General features: G+C 38.1%; 1 protein-coding gene across 1 annotated transcript in view; it reads left to right on the forward strand.

Annotated features, from left to right (window-relative positions):
* UNC13C (unc-13 homolog C) overlaps window positions 1–25,850 on the forward strand; it is a 676,763-nt gene that overhangs the window by 378,500 nt on the left and 272,413 nt on the right. Inside the window, exon 14 of the mRNA XM_049852627.1 lies at window positions 3,126–3,282. Coding sequence (XP_049708584.1) covers window positions 3,126–3,282 — 157 coding nt within the window. The remainder of the gene's footprint in view (window positions 1–3,125; window positions 3,283–25,850) is intronic.

Raw genomic sequence — 25,850 nt, forward strand, 5'->3', positions numbered from 1 at the left:
GATGGAATCTCATTGTAGTTGTGGTTTGCATTTCTCTAATGGCTAATGATCATGAGCATTTCCTCATGTATCTGTTAGCTACCTGAATGTCTTCTTTAGTGAAATGTCTGTTTATATCTTTTGCCCATTTTTTAATTGGATTATTTGTCTTTTTGTAGCTGAATTTTTACAGTATCATATAGATTTTAGAGATCAGATGATGATTGGAAATGTCATAGCTAAAAACTTTTTCCCAGTCTGTAGGTAATCTTTTTATCCTTTTGGTGAAGTCTTTGGATGAGCATAGGTGTTTGATTTTTAGGAGCTCCCAGTTATCTAGCTTTTCTAGTAATGTTAGTAATGTTTTGTATGCTGTTTATGCCTTGTATTAGGACTCCTAGCATTGTCCCTATTTTTTCTTTCATTATCTTTATTGTTTTAGATTTTATATTTAGGTCTTTGATCCATTTTGAGTTAGTTTTTATGCATGTTGTGAGGTATAGGTCTTGTTTCATTTTTTTGCAGATGGCCATCCAGTTATGCCAGCACCATTTGTTAAACAGACTATCTTTTCTCCAGTCAACTGACTTTGGGCCTTTGTCAAATATCAGCTGTTCATATGTGGATGGATTTATATCTGGATTCTCAACTCTGTTCCACTGGTCTATGTGTCTGTTGTTGCACCAGTGCCAAGATGTTTTGACTACAGTGGCAGTATAATAGATTCTAAAATCAGGTAGAGGGAGGCCTCCCACTTTGTTCTTCTTTTTCAGTAATGCTTTACTTATCTGGGGACTCTTTTCCTTCCATATGAAGTTGGTGATTTGTTTCTCCATCTCATTAAAAAATGTCGTTGGAATTTGAATCAGAATTGTATTGTATCTATAGATCGTTTTTGGTAGAATAGACATTTTTACAATGTTAAGTCTTCCTATCCATGAGCAAGGTACATTTTTCCATTTATGTAGGTCTCTTTTGGTTTCTTACAGTAGTGTCTTATAGTTTTCTTTGTACAGGTCTTTTACATCTCTGGTGAGATTTATTCCTAAGTATTTAACCTTCTTGGGGGCTACTGTAAATGATATTGATTTGATGATTTCCTCCTCAATGTTGTTTTTGTTGGTGTAGAGGAATCCAACTCATTTTTGCATGTTTATCTTATATCCTGATACTCTGCTGAACTCTTCTATTAGTTTCAGTAGTTTTCTTGAGGATTCTTTAGGGTTTTCTGTGTATAATGTCATGTCATCTGCAAATAGAGATACTTTTACTTCTTCCTTACCAATCTGAATGCCCTTTATTTCTTTATCTTGCCTCTCTCTTTTATATCTCAAAAGAGATTGGTTTAAGACAAAACCTAATCTTGTAGATTGAGTCCTGCCTCATTAGTAAAACTGCCTTTAATCCTGCTTCATCAACATCATAGAGGTAGGATTTACAACACATAGGAAAATCATATCAGATGCCAAAATGGTGGATAATCACACAACACTGAGAATCATGACCTAGCCAAGTTGACAGATATTTTTGAGGGACAAAATTCAATCCATAACAATGTTCCCGTATCTCTTTTCCCCCAAGGTACACATATTTTTCTTTCATTTTACGCCATCTTCCACCCCCTTGCATTTAGGCATTGCATATTCCACAACTTTTGATGGAAGATTGTAACAAATATAATTACTTGTGAATTGTTGGGGGAAATAGTGATGGCATAGTTCTACAGTTTTATTTAAGTTTCTCTCTTTAATACCTCTGTATCATTTGTGGCATTCTCAATAGATACTAATTTATTATAAGTAGTTCAGTATATAATGAGTTCAAAATATGTATCATTTACCTTAAAGAAGCAGCAGTCAGTGATAATCTAATCCCAGGGATAAATTACTCAAATTATGTAAATTATTATTCATGATCCTCAAAAAACTATGTTTAAAACTTTAGTCTACCTTCATTAGCCAGGGCCATGACAGGCTAGGTGAGTGACCTGGTCACAATTTTCAGGTCCACTATCTATTTATTTTGGGGGTGTCACTAGGTCCATTAGTTGCATATATGCATTCTCTTTGAATTCAGGAATATAAAATTCAGAGATGCTGAGGTAGGGAATAAATTTCTGAGAGATGAGTGCAAAAATGACCAGATTCCAAAAAGCCCAAACCCACTGCCATCGAGTTGATTCTGACTCATAGCAAACCTATAGGACAGAGCAGAACTGCCCCATAGAGTTTCCAAGGAGCACCTGGTGGATTTGAACTGCCGACCCTTTGGTTAGCAGCCGTAGCACTTAACCACTATGCCACCAGGGTTTCCAATGACCAGGTTAGATGTTGGAAATTTCCTTTCTGCATTCATATTTTATCTTTTCGCTTTTATCGTAAGTTTTGCTTTCAATTTTCAAGTCATTTGTTATAGTTAAGATGAAACAGGTTTCCTTGAGTGAAGAAACAGAATTGAATATTTGATGCACCTGATGGCTGTAAAGGATACTATTTTTCAAGGTTTAACAGAAATGGTCTTAAAGCATAAAGCTAACATAACTCAATTGGTCCTCGCTATTCATCCATTTTTCTTATTAAATCCTACTTATAAAAAGTGCTTAGAAAACAGAACTGTTATGGAAGATAGTCCTTTCAGAACAGTGCACATAAACTGGGCTCAAGTCAGGTCATTAGGTTCACTAGTTAGACCAATGTGTAATGAGAGGAGAGTTTCTTGCTATTTAATAAATGCAAGAGGAATACGAATGTGAAAGAACATCATTCTGGTTGGAAAATGGGATTTTGGGAATTGAAATAAGTGGGAATATAGTTGGTGTGAGAGGGAGACCTCTGTTATTGCTTCCAACAGTGCTAAATACTGTTGAATACTGGATTTTTGGTGTTGCTCACAGCCCTGTCACAGCTGAGAGGAATTACGTTCACATCCCTGTGGCAAATCACACTGTAATTAAACCACTTCACATTTGTGAATAAGAACTTTTCAAAAGGCTGAAATTTCTTTCTCTTTTAATTAGAGTTTGTGGGGCTTTCCCCTCTCTTTTCATAGATGTGGTTGAGGAATTATTTAATTGCTGACGTTAGAGGATATGCTATTAATATGAATTAGTTTCTTCTCTAAGAGTTCTTAATGTTTTTGTCTTGCAGGCACTTTTCCTGTCTGTCATCTAAATATATGTGCCCTGGTGTCCCTGCTGTCATGAGCACCTTGCTGGCTAATATAAATGCTTTCTATGCTCACACAACGGTTTCGACAAATGTACAGGTTTCTGCCTCAGATCGATTTGCTGCTACCAATTTTGGTGTAAGTACCATTTTTTGAACATTAAAATTCTTAGTAGCTACTGGAGCTCTGGTGGCATAGTTGGTTAAGAGCTTGGCTGCTAACCAAAAGGTTGTCAGTTCGAATCCACCAGCCATTCCTTGGAAACTTTATGGAGTAGTTCTACTCTGTCCTAAAGGGTCACTCTGAGTCAGAGTCGACTCAATGGCAATGTGTTTTTTTGTTTTCCGAAAGTGAGCTCTTTCAAAGGGCTTTGGAATTAAGATATTCCTGAAATCTTAGTGCAGAAGGGGCATCATAGGGACTAGCTCCTAGTATAATGGGCTAAAGCTCAAATTTCGTTTGAAACATTTTTAGTGAAATAACGTTATTTGACAGTCAATGGGAACCTTCATTAAATTAAAGCTTCATATCTGGAACACCTTTTTCAGTGAGGAAGGGGCAAGAGGGTGGATAGATTTTATGAGAGAGTGTTAGAATTGAAATATATTTTTATTTATGTATATAACTTTGGGATTCATTAAGTCAGATACCGTTCCCTGGTAAATGTGAGCTTGGCAGCCTTCTCTGAAGCTTGTTAGGCTCCATTCGAGCTTCCTGTTGACTCCTTCTGGTACTGGTGGATAACAGCACATCCCCTAAGTAAAAAATAACAGAAGTGTAAAGAGCCTAAGGGAACTGTCTGTACCTAAATAAGGCTGTCTCCCTGACATAATCAAATAGATCAAGAACACATTGAAAAGTAGAATTTTAGAAAAAGATAGTGACCCTAAAGGAGTTTCAAGAATTCATCCCTTGTACCCAATAACTTGTCCATTCGACCTACCTATCACTGTAACTCATCTTTATAATTGTAATCAAAATGAAATCGGTGAGACTGGAAATAAGAACCTAAATTAAGAACAATTTTTGCAATGCGATGGGCGCTAAACTAAGACAGGATCGGTAGAGGTGGACAAGAAAGAATAGATTCCAGAACAATTCCACTTATAGAATCAACAGCATCAAGAGCAACTGGAGACTTTGGGGATGTGGAGGGTGAGGGAAGAAGAAGGTACCTAGAAAGATTCCTAGATTTCTGACTGGGGCCACTGGGTGGGCAGTAGTGCTCCTCAACAGCCTGAAACAGGTATTTTTAATTTTTTTTTTCACAGAGAAAGCCAGATACAGTGTATCTAGCTTTTTCTACTGCATTTCCAAATTGGTTGACTGAATAGATATTTGTTATGGAATATGTTGTTAGAAGTCAAATTTTTATGTATGTCTATAGAGCAGAAATAATTGAGTCTCATCTCTACAGTAAATTAGCAAATAAAGGGCTATAAACACAATGGAAAAAAGAAGTCCCACTGCTGTTTACGATTTTCCTGTTCTTTTCATCTAAAGAGAGAGAACACACTATATTAGCTGTGTCAGGTGAGTCGGAATGAATCAAAGGCAAAAAGTAACACCCAGTAGAAGAAAATTCTTAGGGTTGAGAGTCATGGGGTTTGAGTTCATATTTGAATTTATTTTTATTTTTTTAGTTTATGAAATTATCAGCTGTTGCTTAATGCATTTTTTAATTTTTTATTGTACTTTAGGTGCAACTTTACAGAGCACATTAATTTCTCATTCAACAATTCATGCACAAATTGTTTTGTGACATTAGTTGCAATCCCCACAATGTGTCAAGACTTTCCCCTTCCACACCCCAATCCCTTATTTCCATTCATCCATTTTTTCCCATCCTTTCCTGCCTTCTCATCATTGCTTTTGGGCAGGTGCTGCCCTTTTGGTCGTCTGTACATGATTGAACTAAGAAGCATGTTCCTCACATGTGTTATTGTTCGTTTTACAGACCTGTCTAATCTTTGGCTGAAGGGTAAACTTCAGGAGTGACTTCAGTTCTGAATTAAAAAGGTGTCTGGGGACCATAGTCTCCAGGGTTCTTTCAGTCCCTGTCAGACCAGTAAGTCTGGTATTTTTTGTGTGTGTGTGAATTTGAATTTAATTGTACATTTTTATCCTGCTCTGTCTGGGACCCTTTACCGTGACCTCTGTCAGAGCGGTTGGTGACCGGTGACCAGGCACCATCTAGTTCTTCTGGGCTCAGGCTGGAGGAGACTGTGGTACTTGTGGTCCATTAGTCTTTTGGACTAATATTTCCCTTGTATCTTTGGTTTTCTTCATTCTCCTTCTCTCTGGACAGGAGGAACCAGTAGGTGTATCTTAGATGGCTTCTCGCAAGCTTTTAAGAACCCAGACACTACTCAACAGTTTGGATGTAGAATATTTTCTTTATGAACTTTGTTATGCCAATTGACTTAGATCATCCCCGCGACCATGGTCGCTAGCCCTCAGCACCAGTAACTCAGTCCCTCAGGCTGTTTGGATGCATCTATGAAGCTTCTATGACTTTGCCTTGGTCAAATTGTACACTATATTGTGCACTATATTGTGCACTGTCTTTCCCTTCGCCAGAGTTAACACTTATCTACTGTCTAGTTAATGATTTCCCCTTCCTAATCCTTCTCTCCCTTGTAACCCTCAAAGATTGTTTCTTTCTGCATGTAAACTTTTTCTTGAGTTTTTATAATAGTGGTCTTTGTCTTTCTGTTAGCTACCTGAATGTGTTCTTTGGTAAAGTGTCTGCTTATATCATTTGCTCGTTTTTTTAATTGAATTATTTAGTTTTTTGTTGTTGAGATGTTACAGTATCTTGTAGAATTTAGAGATTAGATTAGTACCTTGTCAGATGTGTCACAGCCAATTTTTTTTCCCAGTCTCTAGATTTTACTCTTTTGGTGAAGTCTTTTGATGAGCACGAGTGTTTAATTTTTAGGAACTCCCAGTTATCTAGTTGATCTTCTGGTGTTTGTGCATTGTTAGTTATGCTTTGTATCCTATTTATGCCATACATTAAGGTCCCTAGTGCTGTCCCTGCTTTTTCTTCCATGATCTTTATAGTTTTAGGTTTTCTATTTAGGTCTTTGGTCCATTTTGAATTAGTTTGTGTATGGCATGAGGTATGGGTCCTGTTTCATTTTTTTACAGATGGATATCCAGTTTTTCCAGCAGCATTTGTTAAACGGGCTATCTTTTCCCCATTTAATGCACTTTAGGCCTTTGCCGAAGATAGCTGACCATAGGTGGATGGATTTACACCTGGGTTCTCAATTCTGTTCCATTGGTCTATGTGTCTGTCATTGTACCAGTACCAGGTAGTTTTGACTTCCATGGCCGCATTGTAAGTTCTGAGATCAGGTAGTGTGAGGCTTCCTACTTTTTTTCTTCTTTTTCAATAATGTTTTGCTAATCCAGGAACTCTTTGCTTTCCATATAAACCATTTACATTCAGTGTGATTATTGATACCAAAATCAAACCCATTGCCATTGAGTTGATTGTGCCTCACAAAAACCCTATAGGACAGAGTAGAACTGCCCCATAGGGTTTTCAAGGAGCAGCTGGTGAATTTGAACTGCTGACGTTTTGGTTAGCAGCCGAGCTCTTAACTGGTGTGCCACCAGAGCTCCTTATTATTGATAAGTATGAGTTTACTGCTGTCATATTGCTCTGCTCTTATTGTGTTTCTAATGTTTTCTTTGTTTCTCTTACACTCTCCTGTGCTAGGTTCTTTTTGTTTGTATATTTTCTTCTTTATTGTAGATTTTGTGTTTATTCAAACTTTGTTTTTCTTTTTTATGAGGTTTTGTTAACCTTCTTTGTGAATACCTTGAAATTTACCCTCATCTTCCTAAGTTTGAACCAGTTGTTCATTACTTGATATAGCCTTGACTTCCTCTCCATTAGAAAGTTCTGTACGTAAGCTGTTTATTCCCCCTTGTATTGTTTTGACTTTGTGGTCATTTACAGATTGATGTCTCTGTTTCCCTGTTTGTTTTATTACTGAGAGTTCTTTATCTCAGTTAGTATCTGGCTGATACTGTCCTGTGTCTTAGACTCTGGTTGTTGTCTGATGTTGGTGGTTCTCTAACTGGAGGACTCTCGTTAATAATTCTTGTTAGTTTGGTTTGGTTTTTGTGAATTCCCTTAATTTCTGTTTCTTTGGAAATGTCCTAATTTCACTGTCATATCTGAGAGAGAGTTTTGCAGGATGTGTTATTCTTGGTTGGCAGTTTTTTTCTTTCAAGGTTTTATGTATGTGATCCCACTGCCTTATTGCTTGCAATAGTTTCTGCTGAGTAATCAGACCTTAGCCTTATTGTTTCCCCTTTTAAGTGACTTTTCATTCTCCTTGAGTGGCTCTCAGGATTCCTTTTTTGTCTTTGGTTTTGGCCAAGTGTGATTATGATGTGTCTTGTGTACTTTCTTTTAGGATCTATCCTTTATGAGTTTTGTTGAGCTTCTTGGATTGTCAGCTTTTCATCTTTCATGATATTTGGGAAGTTTTCTGCCAGCAAATCTTAAACAATCTTCTTTATTTCCCATTTTCTTCTCCTGTTTTGGAACTCTGATCACACACAAATATTTGCTGTTGATTATGTCCCACATAATTCTTAGGTTTTCTTCATTTTTCAATCTTGCCGAACAGTACAGCATGGCCATTCAGGAAGGGACAGAGGCAGTGCAGGGAGCTAGGTCAGAAGGAGAAGGAAAAGGGAGAAGAGGAAAGAGAGAAAAAAAAAATGGCACTGAGGGAGCCAACTGGTGGGGGCAGAGCAGACTCGGGGTGGCAGTGAGCCAGTGCCTCTCTGGCCAAGTAACTGCGGCCTATTGGAAAGTGGCAGAGGCAGTGTCCAGGGCAGAAGTGTGAGGGGTAGGAAAGCATGTTTCTCTGGTTACTCTGGGTGCTCTGTCTCCTGTTGGGGGCTCCCTGAAGTTGCCTTCCTGTACTACCTGTTGCTGGCTATACTCCAAGATGGCAAAGCTGTGCTGTGTTAGATAGCAGGGAACCTCCACTCTGTAGCTCTCCTCGTTCTCTGTTCTCTATCAGTTTCTTCTTCCATTCGGTGCTTGATCTAGTTCTTTATACCTTTGTTTGATGCATAGGGTTCCAGGATTGAGGTTTGTATGTTTTACACATCTTTGCTGCATAGGGATGGCATAGTACTTCTGTCTACAGTGTCATGTTGTTTCCTTAATCTCATATTAATATTTAGCTGTTCGTAGGCATCTCTGTTCAGAAATTCAAGCCTCAGTTTCTCAGTATGCTGAATGAGGATAATAATTCTCACTTTAATATGTCTCTCACATTTAAGATGAAGATTAAATGAGATCAAAGATAGAAAACCAATTTGTAAAAGTTGAAACTGCTCTACAAATAAAAGGTCTGAGGATTTAGTCCCTCCTGCCCTACGTAGAGTATTAATGGTATACCATCAGCTACTTTTGTTAGACAGATTGACCCTTGTAAGAACTGGGCCAAAGAATTCTCCCTAGCCAACTCAACAAAATACTGTTATGACCAAATAACAGATCATAGAACAGTTTTGTTATAAAAAACCTCATTTTGGTAATAGTAGTCGTTGTCTTGGGATTTTACCTGTAACATAAACCATTTGTGTTATGACACTATTTTGCTTCTAATATTCTGCCTGGGTACATTGTAAAGAATAAGCCAACCTGTGGAACACTGAGCCTTTCTGCTCTGAGAAAGAAGATGTGCTTATGTGATTAATATCCACCATAAAATCTACTTGGAGGAAAATTAGATAACATGCTCTTTTACTTTATACTGACCCAAAGAAGAGAAGCCACATTGATTTGAGTACAATTCAGTGTTTCAGTGGCAAAGTGGTTAAAACAAATTTTGTTTTGTAGATCCATAAACTTATTATAGAGTTGAGCTAAAAAAAGAAATATTTCTTTAAACTACATCTTGATAAATTAGTGATTTGGTATATGAATTTGACTATACCGTTCTCTACTTATTGAAAATACTGCTATTGTTGAGTCAAATATTTCTATGTATACTATCTCCCACCTTCACTTTGGGGCCTCAAGCTTTTATTCACCTGGATACTGAAGCTGATACTGTCGCTTGGGACCCAGAAACACCATTATTTTGGCCCATCTTTATCCTTCTCAAAGGTGTAACCCAGAAATTTTAGTCACGCAAAATAAACCAATGGAAAAAGCTTTCTTACCTAGAAGAATTGTAAAACAAACAAATCTTTAAGAAAAGAAAACCATCACTTTTACCAGAATTCAGAATTTTTATATACAAATGTTACTGGAAGTCATGGTGTGATTGAGAAATGCTGAAGAATCAAGTGAAAGGAGATTCTCAAGGACAGAACCTCTGGGTGTAAAGAGGAGAGGCAAGCAAAATTTGTTGAGGAAAAATGGCTAGAGAAATAGGATAAAGATGAGAATAAAAAATGTGATATTATGAAAGGCAAGAGAAAACAATTTTAAGCAAAAGGAGTATATAACATTTTCAGTTGCTGCAAAAAGTTCAAGTAAGATGGTGAAAGAAATTAACTGTATTTGGCGATTAAGAGTTGATTGTACAGTGGGGCAGTTGAGATTGAAGCCTAACTTCATGAAATTGTTTAGTGAATGAGACAGATGAATAGTTACATAAACTAGAGCCCATTCATTCACTAAAATATAAGAAAATTATTAAAAATCAAATTTTTAAAATTTAAAAGCAGTTCATGTCATTCAACAATTCCATAATGATAAATAAAAAAGTATGATACAAAACTCTATGTACAATCTGATTTCAACATTGAACATATACAAACACACGCATACACACACATATAAACTGGAGTTATAAGACTGGAGGGAAATGCCCTAAAATTTTAATAGTGAAGCCACCTGGTGGAATTGTAGCTTTTGTGTGTGTGTGTCTTGTTTTTTATTTATCTTTATTTTAAATTTATGAAAATTTTTATACTGAATTTATATTGATTTTATAATAAGAATATATAAACAAACAAAAAAACAGAATGAAAGGAGATGAGGAAATAGAGCCTATTCTTTCAAGGAACTTAACTGATAAGGGGAAAAGAGACTGGGCAAGAGTGAGAAGGTTTGACAGGAACCACCCCCAAGGTGAACACTTCAGACAGGGATTAGACTGGACAATGAGATGGAGAGGGATGCTGGTGAGGAGTGAGCTTCTTGGATTAGGTGGGCACTTGAGACTATGTTGGCATCTCCTGTGTGGAGGGGAGATGAGAGGGTAGAGGGAATTAGAAGCTGGTGAAGTGAACACAAAAAGAGAGAGTAGAGGAAGGGAGTGGGCTGTCTCATTAGGAGAAGAGCAATTGGGAGTATGTAGCAAGGTTTTTAGCAAGGTGTATATAAGTTTTTGTGTGAGAGACTGACTTGATTTGTAAACTTTCACTTAAAAAGCACAATAAAAAATAAAAAAAGAGTGAGAAGGTTTGGCCTCGTAAAAAAATTTTTATTTTAATTTTACTCTCTGGTTAGGTAGGAATTATATATATATATATTTAGTAAGAGATTTGAATGTATTTATAGATTACTAGGAAAGAAGCCAGGTGCAACAATGAGGTTGCAAGTTCAGGAAATGGAGAGTAAGTGATGTAGTAATATCCCAGAGCATTGGTGACACAGTGGTTAACAGCTCAGGCTGCTAAGCAAAAGGTCAGCAGTTCAAATCTACCAGTCACCCCTTGGAAACTCTATGGGGAAGTTCTACTCTGTCCTATAGGGTTGCTATGTGTCCGAATCAACTTGATGGCATACAACAAGAAATATCTCAGAGGAGAAAAAAGGAACTGCAGTCAAGAGGACAGAAAGACAGAGGGAAGACCAAAGACGGAAAAAGAATTGTTGCATTAAATCAAATGGTGCTGGCAAAGAACATTAAATATACAATGGACTGCCAGAAGAACAAGTACATCAGTGTTGGAAGAAGTACAGCCAGAATGCTCCTAGAAGCGAGGACAGCGAGACTTCATCTCACATACTTTGGACATGTTATCAGGAGGAACCAGTACCTGAAGAAGGACATTATGCTAGGTAAAGTAGAGTGTCAGCGAAAAAGAGAAAGACCCTCAAACAGATGGATTGACACAGTGGGTGCAACAATGGGCTCAAGCATAGCAACAACTGTGAAGATGGCACCGGACCAGGCACTGTTTCTTTCTGTTGTACATAAGGTCACTACGGATAGGAACCAACTCAATGGCACCTAATAATAACAACATCCTTTGTAACGAATGTGAAAAGACAAGATCTACTCTGAAATTTGGGGAAATAACATGAAAGTTATTGCACAGAACATTAAGCTTTTGATAGAAGTGGAAAGTTGGAAGATTCATACCCTATTTCCTTAATCTTCTCTATGTGGTAAGATGAATGGTCATCTGCATGACAGGGACTGTGCATGGGTTCACAAAATGAAGGAGGCTGGTAAGGGTTTCAATAAGCTACTGAAGAGAAGGAGCCCTAGTGGTGCAATGGTTAAGGGCTCAGCTACTAACTGAAAGGTTGGCACTTTGAACCCACCACCTGCTCTGTGGGAGAAAGATGTGGCAGTCTGGGAACCCTGTAGAAACCCTCTACTCTTCCCTGAAAGGAATAGAAAGAGGGAATGTTCCAGGGCCACCTAAGAGAAATTCCTAGTAAAACTGAAGGCTCATTTGATGTTGGAAACCATATATTTTTTGTAGCACCAATTCATACAGTTGTGAGATCTTCTCGGAGCTTCTCAGCATTCTGATGTTGAGGTGGTAACAGGTATGGCAGATGGTTGGATTGGGTCTAGGCTAAAATTTTTCAGAAAAGAAGCAATGGAATGATGAGGGAATTAGTATATAGATGATGTTGCCAATACCCAACCCAATCCATTTCCATCAAGTTGATTCCAACTCATAGCAACCCTGCAGGACAGAGCAGAACTGCCCCATAGGATTTCCAAGGAGCGGCTAGTGGATTTGAACTGTTGACCTTTTTGTTAGCAGCTGAGCTCTTAACTCCTGTACCACCAGGACTAGTTGAAATGATTTACCATGGGATCTAGGTTTGATAGAGAAAGACATGGAACCATGAGACACATGATTTAGAAAGAAAGAGAAAGAAAAAGAGGACTGTGGTAGGAATATCATAGCTCATTTAAGATTTCAAAGGGAAACAGTCTCAAGTCCAAGTTATGACTACAGGAGTTGTTTCTGTTGTTGTTATTGTTAGGTGCCCTGAAGTCAGCTCTGACTCATAGTGGCTCTACGTCCAACAGAATGAAACACTGCTTGGTCCTGCACCTTCCTCACAATTCTTATTATGCTTGAGCCCATTGTTGCAGCCACTGTGTCAATCCATTTTGTTGAGGGTCTTGTTCTTTTTTGCTGACTCTTTACTTTAGCAAGCATGATGTCCTTCTTCGGGGACTGATCCCTCCTGATAATGTGTCCGAAGTACATGAGACTCAGTCTCACCATTCTTGTTTCCAGGGAGCATTCTGGTTGTAGTTCTTCCAAGATAGATTTGTTAATTCTTTTGGCGGTCTATGGCGTATTCAATATTCTTCACCAACACCACAATTCAAAGACATCAATTCTTCTTCGATCTTATTGATTGTCTAGCTTTCACATGCATATTAGGCAATCAAAAACACCATGCCTTGGGTCAGGCACACCTTAGTCTTCAAGGTGACATGTTTGCTGCTTCACACTTTAAAGAGGTCTTTTGCAACAGATTTGCCCAGTGCAGTGTGTCTTTTGATTTCTTGACTGCTGCTTCTGTGGGTGTTGATCACAGATCGAAGTAAAATGAAAGCCTTGACAACTTCAATCTTTTCTCTGTTTATCATAATGTTGTTTATTGGTCCAGTTGTGAGGATTTTTATTTTCTTTATGTTGAGGTGTAATCCGTACTGAAGGGTGTGGTCTTTGATCTTCATCACTAAGTTCTTCAAGTCTTCTTCACTTTCAGCTAGCAAGGCTGTGTTGTCTGTATATCTCAGGTTGTTAATGAGTCTTCCTCCAATTCTGGTGCCCCTTTCTTCATCACATCGTCCAACTTCTGCATGCAGATTGTTCAGCATACAGATTGAATAAGTATGGTGAAAGGATGCAACCCTGACAGACACCTTTCCTGACTTTAAAACACACAGTATCCCCTTGTCCTGTTCGGATGACTGCCTTTTGATCTATGTACAGGTTCCTCATGAGCATGGTTAAGTGTTCTGGAATTCCCATCCTTCCCAGTGTTATCCATAATTTGTTATGATCCATACAGTCCAATGCCTTTGCATAGTCAAGAAAACACAGGTAAACATCTTTCTGATATTCTCTGCTTTTAGCCAAGATCCGTCTGACATCAGCTATGATATACCTCATTCCACATCCTCTTCTGAATCCAGCTTGAATTTCTGGTAGTTCCCTGTCAATGTAATGTTGCAGCCACTTTTGAATGATCTTCAGCAAAATTTTACTTGCATGTGATATTAATGATATTGTTTGATAATTTCCACATTCAGTTGGATCATCTTTCTTGGGAATAGCCATAAATATGGATTTCTTCCAGTCAAATTTCTTGGCATAGGCTACTGAGCACTTCCAGTGCTGCATCCATTTGTTGAAACATCTCAATTACTATTCCATCAATTCCTGGAGCCTTGTTTTTTGCCAGTTCTTTCAATGCAGCTTGGACTTCTTCCTTCAGTATTATCATGCTGCCTCCTGAAATGATTGAATATCGACCAATTCTTTTTGGTACAATGACTTTGTGTATTCCTTACATCTTCTTTTAATGTTTCCTGTGTCATTTATTGTTCTCCCCATAGAATCCTTCACTATTGCAATTCGAGGCTTGAATCTTTTCTCCAGTTCTTTCCATGAGAGTCAAAGTACAAACTTGAGCACATCCCAACTGAATTTAGAGACCATCTCCATAATAGATTTGATGCGTTGAACACTAATGACTGAAAACCTGACAAGCTGTGGAATAACATCAAGGACACCATATGTGTAGAAAGCAAGAGGTCATTAAAAAGACAGGAAAGAAAGAAAAGACCAAAATGAATGTCAGAAGAGACTCTGAAACTTGCTCTTGAACATCAGGTAGCTAAAACAAAAGGAAGAAATGATGAAATAAAAGAGCTGAATAGAAGATTTCAAAGGGTGGCTTGAGAAGACAAAGGAAAGTATGATAGTGACATGTGCAAAGACCTGGAGGTAGAAAACCAAAAGGGAGGAACATGCTCAGCATTTTTCAAGCTGAAAGAAACTGAAGACTATAGGAATAAATTGCTGAAAACTGAGTGGAAACAGTGGTGTGCTTGAACTGACTTGTATTTGCTAGTAAGAAGTGATTGCTGCATTTTCAGGAATATTTTGAGCTGGTTCTTAGACATAGTCATCCTTGAAATCAGCCATGTTGAGAATATTTACATCATATAAACTGGAATGCTACAAATCCAGACTTTGTGTTTGCAGAGCTGGTTTACTAGCATACCACTGAATGTAAAGGTTGTTTGAAGTTAAGAAAATCAAAGAACCTTGTTGGATAAAATGTCTCCATGGGTACTGAAGATGTCCATGGGTAGATTAGGGGTTGGAAAGAAGGAAATGCCATGAAGCCGGGGGTCAGTGCTTCGGTTTTGAAGATAAGACTTTGAGGATTTTACTTAGTTATCTTAAAACACAAATAGCAAATAAATTCTTAGTAAAATTGATGTTTATTTAGCTCTGTTTTTTTCTTAGCATATATATTCTCCTTAACACAGTCAGTGTTAGGCAAAAACATATGTTAATATAGATCTCTTTACCATTAATATGTTGTTTTATTTGTGCATTGTTCATTCAATACGTATTTATGTGATCCTCATGTAAGGCACTATGGCAGGTAGTAGAGACCTTGCAAGATAAATGTTGATCTCTGCTGTCTGGGGCTTACACTGTAGTGGGATAGTTATATAAATGTTTAAAAAATAACTATGACTTACTTCCAAAATAGAGTAAGTAACAAAAGAGTTTATATTTATAAATTTGCTTTGGGATTGCAGAGGAGCAAGTGATTAATTTTCTTAGGGACTCATGGAAGCTTAACAAAGAAATATGGCTGTTAGGGATGAGTAGTATATCAAAGTCCTAGAAGTAGTAAAAAAAACTTCTTAGGCCTAGGAATACAGTATGAGTAAAGACAAAGGGGGTGAAGAGAAAGATAAATTTAAAGAAGTGTGTGTGAAGGAGTCTGCCTACTGAGTAGGGCAAATAAAATAGAAGTAGAGACTGTGTCACTGGGTTGGCATTAGATAGTTCAGAGCCTTTAATGTCCACCAAGATGTTTGGATTTCATTCTTGAGGCAATAAAAGTTTTTTGATACGGTAAAATCTAATTGAATTCCTGATTTAGAAAGATCATTCTCTTGAGGAAATGTTGTGGAGGGGAGAGATAGAATGAGTATTAAACAGGGTTCAGTTGTTATGATAGAAATCATTCCAGATACTTTAAACAGAAGGGAACTTAACGGGGGAAATTACTAGATCTCACAATGGTGAAGAATGTTGAATATACCATGGACTACCAGAAGAATGAACAAATCTGTTTTGGAAGAAGTATAGCCAGAATGCTTCTTAGAAGTAAGGATGGTGAGAAGTCATCTTATGTACTTTGAACATGTTATCAGGAGAGGCTAGTCCCTGGAGAAGGACATCACGCTTGGTAAAGTAGAGGGTCCGTGAAAAAGAGGAAGACTCTCAATGAGATGAGATGACAGTGGCTGCAACAATGGGCTCAAATGTATCAACAATTGTGAGGATGGTGCAGGACTGGGTAGTGTTCCATTCTGTTGTACATATGGTCACTATGAATTGGAACTGAGTCGATGGCACCTAACAACAACACCACCATCACAATATCATCTGAAGAGCTGGAAAAGCCCTCCTAATAATTCTCAGAATACCATAGTGAAATTGATTTGCCAGAGAAGCTGCTACCTTTCTTAAAATCAGGAAAGTGGGAAATCAGGAGGTAGCCTACCTTGCCAATGCAGCTACCTTTTCAAAACCACAAAGCTTATGACCAGACACTGGAAGCTGAATGTCCCCATTGACTGTACCTGGAAGCAGAAGAAAGCCATGAAGCAGAAAATTGGCCTTTATATCACATTGCTTTCCAAATATAACAGTGCAAGTACATCTAATAGGCAGAAGCTAAGAACATTACAGATCCTAGCTGCAAGGAAGTTTGGTAAAAATGGTTTTTAAGTTTTCCATTCTCTGAAATACAGGTAGACATGCTAATGAAAGGTAAAATCAGTAAACCAATCATTGGTATTGAACACAGGAGTTCTAGATGGAATTTAGCGAGAAGGTTGATGCATTAGTCTTGGCAAAGCAGGTCATTCTGAATCTAGACAGTGGTTTTAAAAAAAAAAAATAAGTGGTGTGAAAAATGAGAGAGTGGATATGGAAAACATTTTAGAGTGGGTTGTGTCTTTATGACTTGCCAAATGATTAGTTCTAGTCAGGGGAAAATCCAGGTTTTGTGCTACCTGAATCTTAGAAATTTGAGCAGAGGGCCTGTTTAAGAAGGAGAATTTTTTTAAAAGTTAATACAAAATTTGGTATAAATGAATATTTATAAATGAGAGAACAAATCACAATAAATTACAAATTCTTATAATCTAACAAACATCATAAACATTACAGAATCCAGAAAAACAACATAATATTTTTATTGAACCACCTGACAAACCTCGATAATACTGTTTTCTACAGTTTTTGGATGCAAATCTTTTTTAAAAGCTAATTTCAATAAATGAAAACATGCATTCAAATATAGATGCAAAGATTACCTAAGAAACTTTAATAATAGTAAGGTGGCTTGGAGCAGTGCTTAGAGGTCAACTTATTGCAAAAAACACACATATCAAAAAAGAAGAAAGGGCCAAAATCAAAGCATTAACCCTATAACTCGAACAGGTAGAAAGATAGCAGCAAAAGACACTCACAGTCACCAGAAGAAAGGACATAATAAAGATTAGAGCAGAAATAAATGAAATAGAGAATAGAAAAACAGTAGAAAAAATCAACAAGACCAGAAACTGGCTCTTTGAAAGGATCAACAAAATCAACAAACCCTTGGCCATATTGACAAAAGAAAAGCAGGACAGGAAACAAATAACCTGAATAAAAAAGACATAGGTGGTATCACAACAGAATCAACTGAAATAAAAAAGGATCATAACAGAGTATTACTAATAATTGTTCACCCCAAAATTTGAAAACCTAGAGGAAATGGACAGGTTTCTAGAAACACACTACATAACTAAACTAACACAAACTAGGGTAGAAAAACTAAACAGACTCATAACAAAAGAAGAGATTGAAGAGGTAATAAAAAATACACCCAACAAAAACAACAAAAAGTCCTGGCTGGGTGGCTTCACTGGAGAATTTTATGAAACTTCCAGAGAAGAGCTCACACCAATACTACTTAAACTCTTTCAGAGTATATCAAAAGCCAGGCAAAGACATCACAACAAAACAAAACAAAAAAAACTACAGACAAACATCCCTCATGAACGTAGACACAAAAATTCTCAACAAAATTCTAGCCAATAGAATTCGACATCATATCAAAATAATAATAATAATACATCATGACCAAGTGGGATTCATACCAGGTATGCAAGGATGGTTCAACATTAAAAAACCAATCAACATTAGTCACCACCACATAAATAAAACAAAAGAATCACATGATCATCTCAATCAACACAGTAAAGGCATTTGACAAAGTCCAACACCCATTCCTTATAAAAACTCTCATCAAAATAGGAACATAAGGGAAATTCCTCAACATATAAAAGGGCATTTATATAATACTGACAGCCAACAGCATTCTCAATAGAGAGAGATTGAAAACTTTCCCCTTGAGAATGGGAATCAGATATGGATGCTCTTTATCATCACTCTGATTCCACATCCTGCTGGAAGTCCTAGCTAGAGCAATAATCCAAGAAAAAGAAATAAGGGACATCCAAATTGGTAAGGAAAGGTAAAACTGTCCCTATTTATAGATGATATGATCCTACAAGTAGAAAACACCAAAGAATCCACAAGAAAGCTACTGGAACTCATATGAGATTTCAGCAAAGTAGCAAGATACAAGATTAACATACAAAAATCAGTTGGATTCCTTCTCCACCAACAAAGAGAACTTCAAAAAGGAAATCAGGAAATCAAACCATTTACAACAAAGAAGATAAAATACTTAGGAATAAATTGAATCAAGGACACAACAGACCTATGCAAAGAAAATTACAAAACACTACTGCAAGAAAACAAGAGACCAACGTAAATGGAAAAGTATACCATGCTCATTGTGGCACAATGAATTACTTAATGTGGCCCTTACAGCCATGTTCCATGCTCCCAATCATTGTGTGTAACTACGAAAATAAGGTATATGATGGTTGGGTTTATGTGTTAACTTGGCTAGGCCATGATTCCCAGTATTGTGTGGTTGTCCTCCATTTTATGTGTTGTGCATTCTGACTGCTACATGTAGATGAGGCAGGATTGGTGTGAGGTGTGTATTGGGTCAAAGCCTTGCAAAAGGGCGTAACTCAAGTCCCACCATTACTCAAGTTATGCCCTTCCCTAGGGCGTGGCCTGAATCTAAGGTGTATGTGCAGATGCCCTGGCAGGACTCTTTGCATCTGGACCCTGTAGCTGGTTCATGATCATCTAACCTCCAATTCTTGAGGCTTGAGCCAGAGGCCTGCCATCTGAGCTGCTGATTCTGGGAATTGCCAGCCTCTGCAGCCCCATGGGCTGGCGGCCTATTGTCTGACCTGATTTGCCAGCTTCTACAGCCTTGTGAGCCAGCAGCCTGTGGTCTGAGCTGCCAGTTTGGGTTTGTCAGCCCCTGCAGCCATGTGAGTCGGGAGAAGCCTACTCCTGACTTACAGATTTGGGACTTGCTAGCCTCCACAACCATGTGAGCCATTTCCTTGATACGATTCATGAGTTCTTTGAGATGTTGCAGCAAATTAGGGAACCCAAAGATGGGAGAGAGACCACTGAGGTGAGGAGGGGTAGTTGACGTTAGAGTTGGTGGAGTGGTACAGCAGTTTGGCAAAGTTGGACGTTTGGGACATCTCTGACCTCTGCCTCACAGGAATCAGCCTTGGGCTGTTGATCTTCATTCTCCTCCCTCATGAAGTTAGAGGAGGTCAGACACCTCTGCCATGCCATTTTTACACTCATAGATAGGAAGACTCAACATTGTGAAAATGTCAGTATTACCAAAAGCAATCTATGGATAACAATGCAATCCTGATACAAATTGCAACAGCATTCTATAACATTGGTGGAGAAAGTAATCACCAGCTTTTTATGGAAAGGGAAATTGCCATTGATAAGTAAAACATTATCGAAGAACAACAAAATGGGAGGCTTCACACTACCTGATCTTAGAACCTACTATATAGCCACGGTAGTCAAAAGAGCCTGGTACTGGCACAACAACAGATACATAGACACATGAAACGGAATTGAGAACCAAGATGTAAATCCATCCATCTATGGGCAGCTGATATTTGACAAAGGACCAAAGTCCATTAAATGGAGAAAAATAGCCTCTTTAACAAGGTGTTGGCATAACTGGATGTTCATCTGTAAAAAAAAATGAAACAGGATCCATACCTCACGCCATACACAAAAACTAACTCAAAATGGATCAAAGACCTAAATAGAATACCTAAAGTGATAAAGATCATGAATGAAAAAACAGGGATAATGCTAGGGGCCCTAATATATGGCATAAATAAAATGTAAACCATAACAGTGCACAAACGCCATAGAAGATGCTAGATAATTGAGAGCTACTAAAAATTAAAAACTTATGCTCATCAAAAGACTTCACCAAAACAGTAAAAAGAGAACCTACAGACTGCGAAAAAATTTTTGACTATGACATGTCGACAATGGTCTAATCTCTAAAATCTATAGAATACTTCAACACCTCAACAGCAAAAAGACAATTTAATTAAAAAATAAGCAAAGCATATGAACAGACACTTCACCAAAGACATTCAGGTTGCTAGCAAGACACATGAAGAAATACTCATGATCATTAGCCATTAGTGAAATGCAAATCAAAACTACGATGAGATAACATCTCACTCCTACAATGTTGGCACTAATCAACAAAAGAGAAAATAACAGATATTGTAGAGTTTATGGGAAGATTGGAACGCTTATGCACTTTTGGTAAAATATAAAATGGTACAATCACTATGCAAAAGTGATATGGTGCCTCCTTAAAAAGCTAGAAGTAGAAATATCATATGATTCAGTAATCCCACTCCTAGGAATATATCCTAGAAAAATAAGAGCCATCACACAAATAGACATATGAACACCCATGTTCTTTGCAGCATTATTCAAAATAGCAAAAAGATGGAAACAACCTAAGGGTCCATCGACAGATGAATGGATAAACAAATTACGGTACATATACACAATGGAATACTACACAACAATAAAGAACAATGATGATTCTGTGAAACATAACACGGATGAATCTGGAAGGCATTACGCTGAATGAAGTAAGTCAATCACACAAGGACATATATTGTATGAGATCACTATTATAAAAATCCAAGAAAAGATTTACACACAGAAAAAAACAATCTTTGATAGTGACGAGGGAGGGGATTGGTGGGGAAGGGAAAACTAACTGTGTTAACTTTGGTGAAGGGAAAGAGAATACATGATATAGGGGAAGTCAGCACAACTTGACCAAGGCAAAGTCATAGAAGTTTCCTAGACACATCCAAACACCTTCAGGGACAGAGTTGTTGGAGTGGAGGGCTGGGGACCATGGTCTCAGGGGACATCAAGGTCATTTGGCATTAATGTAGTTCATGAAGATAACGTTCTACATCCTACTTTGCTAAGTAGCTTCCGGGGTCTTAAAAACTTGCAAGTAGCAATCTAAGATATATCCCATTGGTCCCATCCCATCCGGAGCAAAGGGGAATGAAGAAAGCCAAAGACACAAGGCAAATATTAGCCCAAAGGACTAAAGAACCATATGAACCACACCCTCTACCATCCTGAGCCCAGAAGAACTAGATAGTGCTTGCTACCACCACCGACTGCTCTGAAAGGGATCATTATTGAGACTCCTGGACACAGCAGGTGAAAAATGTAGAACAAAATCAAAAAGGACCAAAAAAAAGCACCAGGCTTATGAGTCTCAGAGAGACTGGAGGATCCCTTAAGAGTATGGCCCCTGGACACCCTGCTAGCTCAGAACTGAAGCCACTCCCAAAGTCCACTTTTCCTACAAAGATTATGTAGACTTATAAAACAAACCATAACACACTTTTGAGGAATGTGCTTCTTAGTTCAATCAAATATAGGAGACCAAACAGGCAATCCTGCCCAAAAGCAAGACAAGAAGCCAGGGACAGGAAAACTGGACGAATGGACGGGGGAAACCCAGGCTGGAAAGGGGGAGAGTGCTGTAACATTGCAGGGATTACAACCGATGTCATAAAACATACGTGTATAATTTTTTAAATGAGAAACTAACTTGAGCTATAAACTTTCACTTAAAGCACAATTTTTAAAAAAATGTGGCGATGTGACTTAGGCTGCAGTGGAGATGCCTGGCGGTCATGAAGGCAAGGATGCTGATTGAAGGCCCTAAAACCCACTGCCGTCGGGTCTTAGCAATCCTATAGGACAAAGTAGAACGGCCCCATAGAGTTTCCAACGACTGCCTGATGGATTCAAACTTTTAGTTAGCAGCTGTAACACTTAACTGCTACACCAACCAGGGTTTCCAGTGGAACGCCCTGTGGGATTCCCAGGTAACTTGGACGTCTTAGCTCCAGGAACTATGCAAAATATGGAATGCTTCATGGATATGTGGGTCATCCTCACGCAGAAGCCGTTACAGATTCTTTGACCGCTTGTTCATACAACAAAAATGCTGAAATTTCATTTTCTATAGAAAGAAAAAAATGATAATTCAGTCTTTTATCTAGCAGAGTTGATCAAATTTTGTATTGTTGGTTTAGAAAATAATTTTTTTTACCTTCACAACTTACCGATGATGTCATGTAAATTTTAATGGCTTTTGTCAAATTTAGGGACTTTTCTATTATGTTCCTTTCATAGGTGAAGTGGAACATTTCCATGACTAAAGTTTCCCCTTGCAGTGACTCTTTTGCCTACTCATTGAATAGATGAATTTTATTCATCAGTTTATCACTGATGCCACTGTAGTGACATTTTATAATTTTATGGTATACCTATTGGTATTGGTATTAACCTTAAATACATTAGAAATGTAAAGTATTTTTCCAGTATGTTCATATGATTTACATTAATTGAATTATCAAAGAATCCGTTAGCTTATACATTACTTCTATATGAAATGTATTTTTTCCTTTTGGTGAATTGCTGCTTTTGGTATGATCTGGGGAAGAAAAAAAACTACAAATAGCTAGTCTAGCCCAGGTCAAAATAATTTTTATCTTATTCATGCAAATTTTACAAAAACCTAAGACCATGTGAACACGTGGCTAGGGCTCCTTCCAGTGGCTCTGAAGGAAGTGAAGACCCCGAGGCCTAAGCTTCACTAGCTTCGGGGTAAATCTACCCTGGCTGTTGGAGGAAGGCTGGGAGAAGGAAAGAAGAATCAAAGAGAGAAGCTGAGGAAGACGCAAAGGTTTTCTCACCCCTTCCTTAAAAGAGACTCTCCTTCCACAGTTTCCAGGATTCTGGGGGAAATTTACTGGAGTGCTTTTGAGGGGAAACAACTGCATGCCCCTAGTTAAAATGCAGCCCAACTACTGTTGTTGTGTGGTCCGTGACCTAAAAATGTTTTTACACTTTTAAATTGTTGGAAGATAATCCAAAGAAGAATATTTTATGATACATGGGAATTACATGAAATTCAAATTTCCATGTCCATAAACAAAGTCGCATTGGAAAACAGCCATGCCCATTCATTAATGTGTTGTCTATGACTGCTGTTGTGCAAAAACGGCAGAATTAAATGGTTAGGACAAAGAACCAAAAGCAAAAAGTACTATCTGGCTCTTTAAAGACAGAGTTTGCTGACTACTGTTCTAGAGTTATTCTAATCAACTAATTAGATCTAAATTTTTGATAACCGAAGATACTTATCATTACTGGTTTGCCTTTGATCAGACAGACGTGATGCTTACCTAATGCAAAGAAGCGAACAATAGAGCAGTTTCAGGCATTGTGACATGCCCCTGAGGGAAAATGTTTTTTTTTAATTACCCAGCCTTTTGTTATTCCTCCAACAGGCTACACCATGCAGGCAGTAGGCCTCTTGGCTCTTACAAAGGCAATCTCACCCTAGTTAAATGAAAATATGGTAAATTAAATTTCAAGCTGTCCTGCTGTTTAATGAATGCCTGTGAAAATTCAATCAGTATCACACTTTTAATTTCACATCATCTGATACTGCTTGGGATTTAGTGACAGCAAGCACAGCAATTCTTTCCACAGTTTTCTATTTTCCTTGAATGGAAATTTTCCAGCTGGGCACTGACGCCCAGGTAGAGAGACCAAATGTGTGATCTGCCTCAGTCAGAGTTCTTCCAACTGCATGAAACAGAAATTCAACTCATTAAACTTAACTAAAGAAGATTATTTTATGTGTGTGTAACCCCAAGGCCAGAGGTAAGGAAATCAGGGCCAGTGCAGCTGCTCAGAATTGAAATTTTTAAAAACAGCGTACAGATGGGGGGTGGTGTGGGATGTGGGGGCTCCTTCTTGCTTTCTGTTCCATCATTCTTACATTTGTTTAGCTTTTTATCTTATGGTCACCAGGGGAAACACAAAGTGCAAAGGAAAAAACCTAGAAGGTGTATTTAACAAAGAGTTATATAGCAAACACTAACGTAACAAACGCTGTCTGCCAAGCACTGCTTTAAGATCTTTCCAAATAATAATTCATTGACACTACACTAGCTGAGGCTGTCTTCTTTAATAAGCTTTCAAAGAGAAGTCTACATTCATCTCATTGGCCAGAACCATGCCGCATGGCCAAGCCTCGCTGAAAAGAGGTCTGGAAAGGTAAATATTTCATGCTGGGCACATTTGGCACCTGAAAAAAAAATGAAATTCTCTGAGGAAGGGAGAGAGGAAGCGTGCACATTGGGCATGCAATCAGTAGAGTCTGCCAACTATGTGTAACGGGGCCTTTGATTGGGCCACTGCGTGATTGACCAGGGTCACTTCAGCTCAGCTGTCCTGATGATTTGTACCCATCACTGTGGTCAGATAAAGAATCCAGAGACGTGTAATGGATCACACTGACTTTTACAATTGCCTGAATGAATGATTTTACTGTGGCCTAAACTGATGATTGTAGTGGCCTTTTTGTTTTTCTGTCTTGATTGAAAGCCGCTGTTCCAATGGATGCGGTTTCAGGGATTCAGAAAGGACAGCATAGTTACCCTTTTGCCCTAGGGAGGTATGAGGAGCATGGAAGAGGACAATATAAGACACTCAGCTCTGTATTTTTCAGTAGCTTTGTTGGGGTAGAGTCTTACCTGTCCAACAAGAATACAAGCTTCTGGAGGGCAAAACTCATTTCTTATGCTGCTTTATTGCCCTCACAGGGATTACCCCACAGAAAACAAACCCACTGCCATCGAGTCGATTCTGGCTCATAGCGACCCTATAGAACAGACTAGAAGTGCCCCATAGAGTTTCCAAGGAGCACCTGGCGGATTCGCACTGCTGACCTCTTGGTTAGCAGCCATAGCACTTAACCACTATGGCACCAGGGTTTCCTCACAGGGATTAACAGAGTAGATATTCAAACTTTGTCGCTGACCTGTAAACCTAATGGAGGCAGTTTACTCAGAAAATTAGAGTTTCAACTTAGGAACCATTCACCAACTCCTATTAATATTCAGCTCACTCCATCAAGAACAGTGACTCAAAGGGATAAGAGTTATATGTCCTATAAATCTACCTCCTAAGTGAAGCTACTAGGAAAACTTCCCATTTTTGCCAGAATCTTCCAAGGTACAATTTGATGTTTACAGAATATTAATGTAGAAAGAGAAGTTTACTGTCATTTAATTCTGCCCCTTCTATTTTTTACTTAAAAATTTTTTATGAGAAAACTGAGACTCAAAATGGTGAAGTATCTACCTGTGGGATCTGTATGTGTGACTTTAATGTTTTACTTTGTATTTAATCCATGCAACTTCACCTGCACGCATATAAGCAAAATGCCTCATTCTTACCATCTCAAATCCTTCGGTAAAGAGGTCAGTCTAAAGCTAATGCAGCATCAGAGGGAAGTGGCAGTAATTTTTTTTGGCCTGATATTTTATGCTGTTTTTATTGCTAAGTTATACACATCCTTTAAAAGCTATTGATCTTTTCAGATTACGAAGCCTGTATTTGCTTCCAAAAGGAAAATACTTTTTGAAACGGCTTTTGACAAAAGCAATAGCTGTTCCCACTTCCATTGGTGGGAGAAGTTTAAAAAACAGTAATTTATTTCCAGGTTCTTGGTGCATGGAGATAGAAAGAGAGGTAGTTGACATTAAGTTGCTCTGAATCATTACATAGAGAAGTATGGTGACAATTCATTTGTCTGGGATCTTGCTACGGATAACAACTACATGGATACTTCATTGGAACAA

Source organism: Elephas maximus, chromosome 13 (assembly GCF_024166365.1).
Source record: "Elephas maximus indicus isolate mEleMax1 chromosome 13, mEleMax1 primary haplotype, whole genome shotgun sequence".
NCBI classification, from domain to species: Eukaryota; Metazoa; Chordata; class Mammalia; order Proboscidea; family Elephantidae; genus Elephas; species Elephas maximus.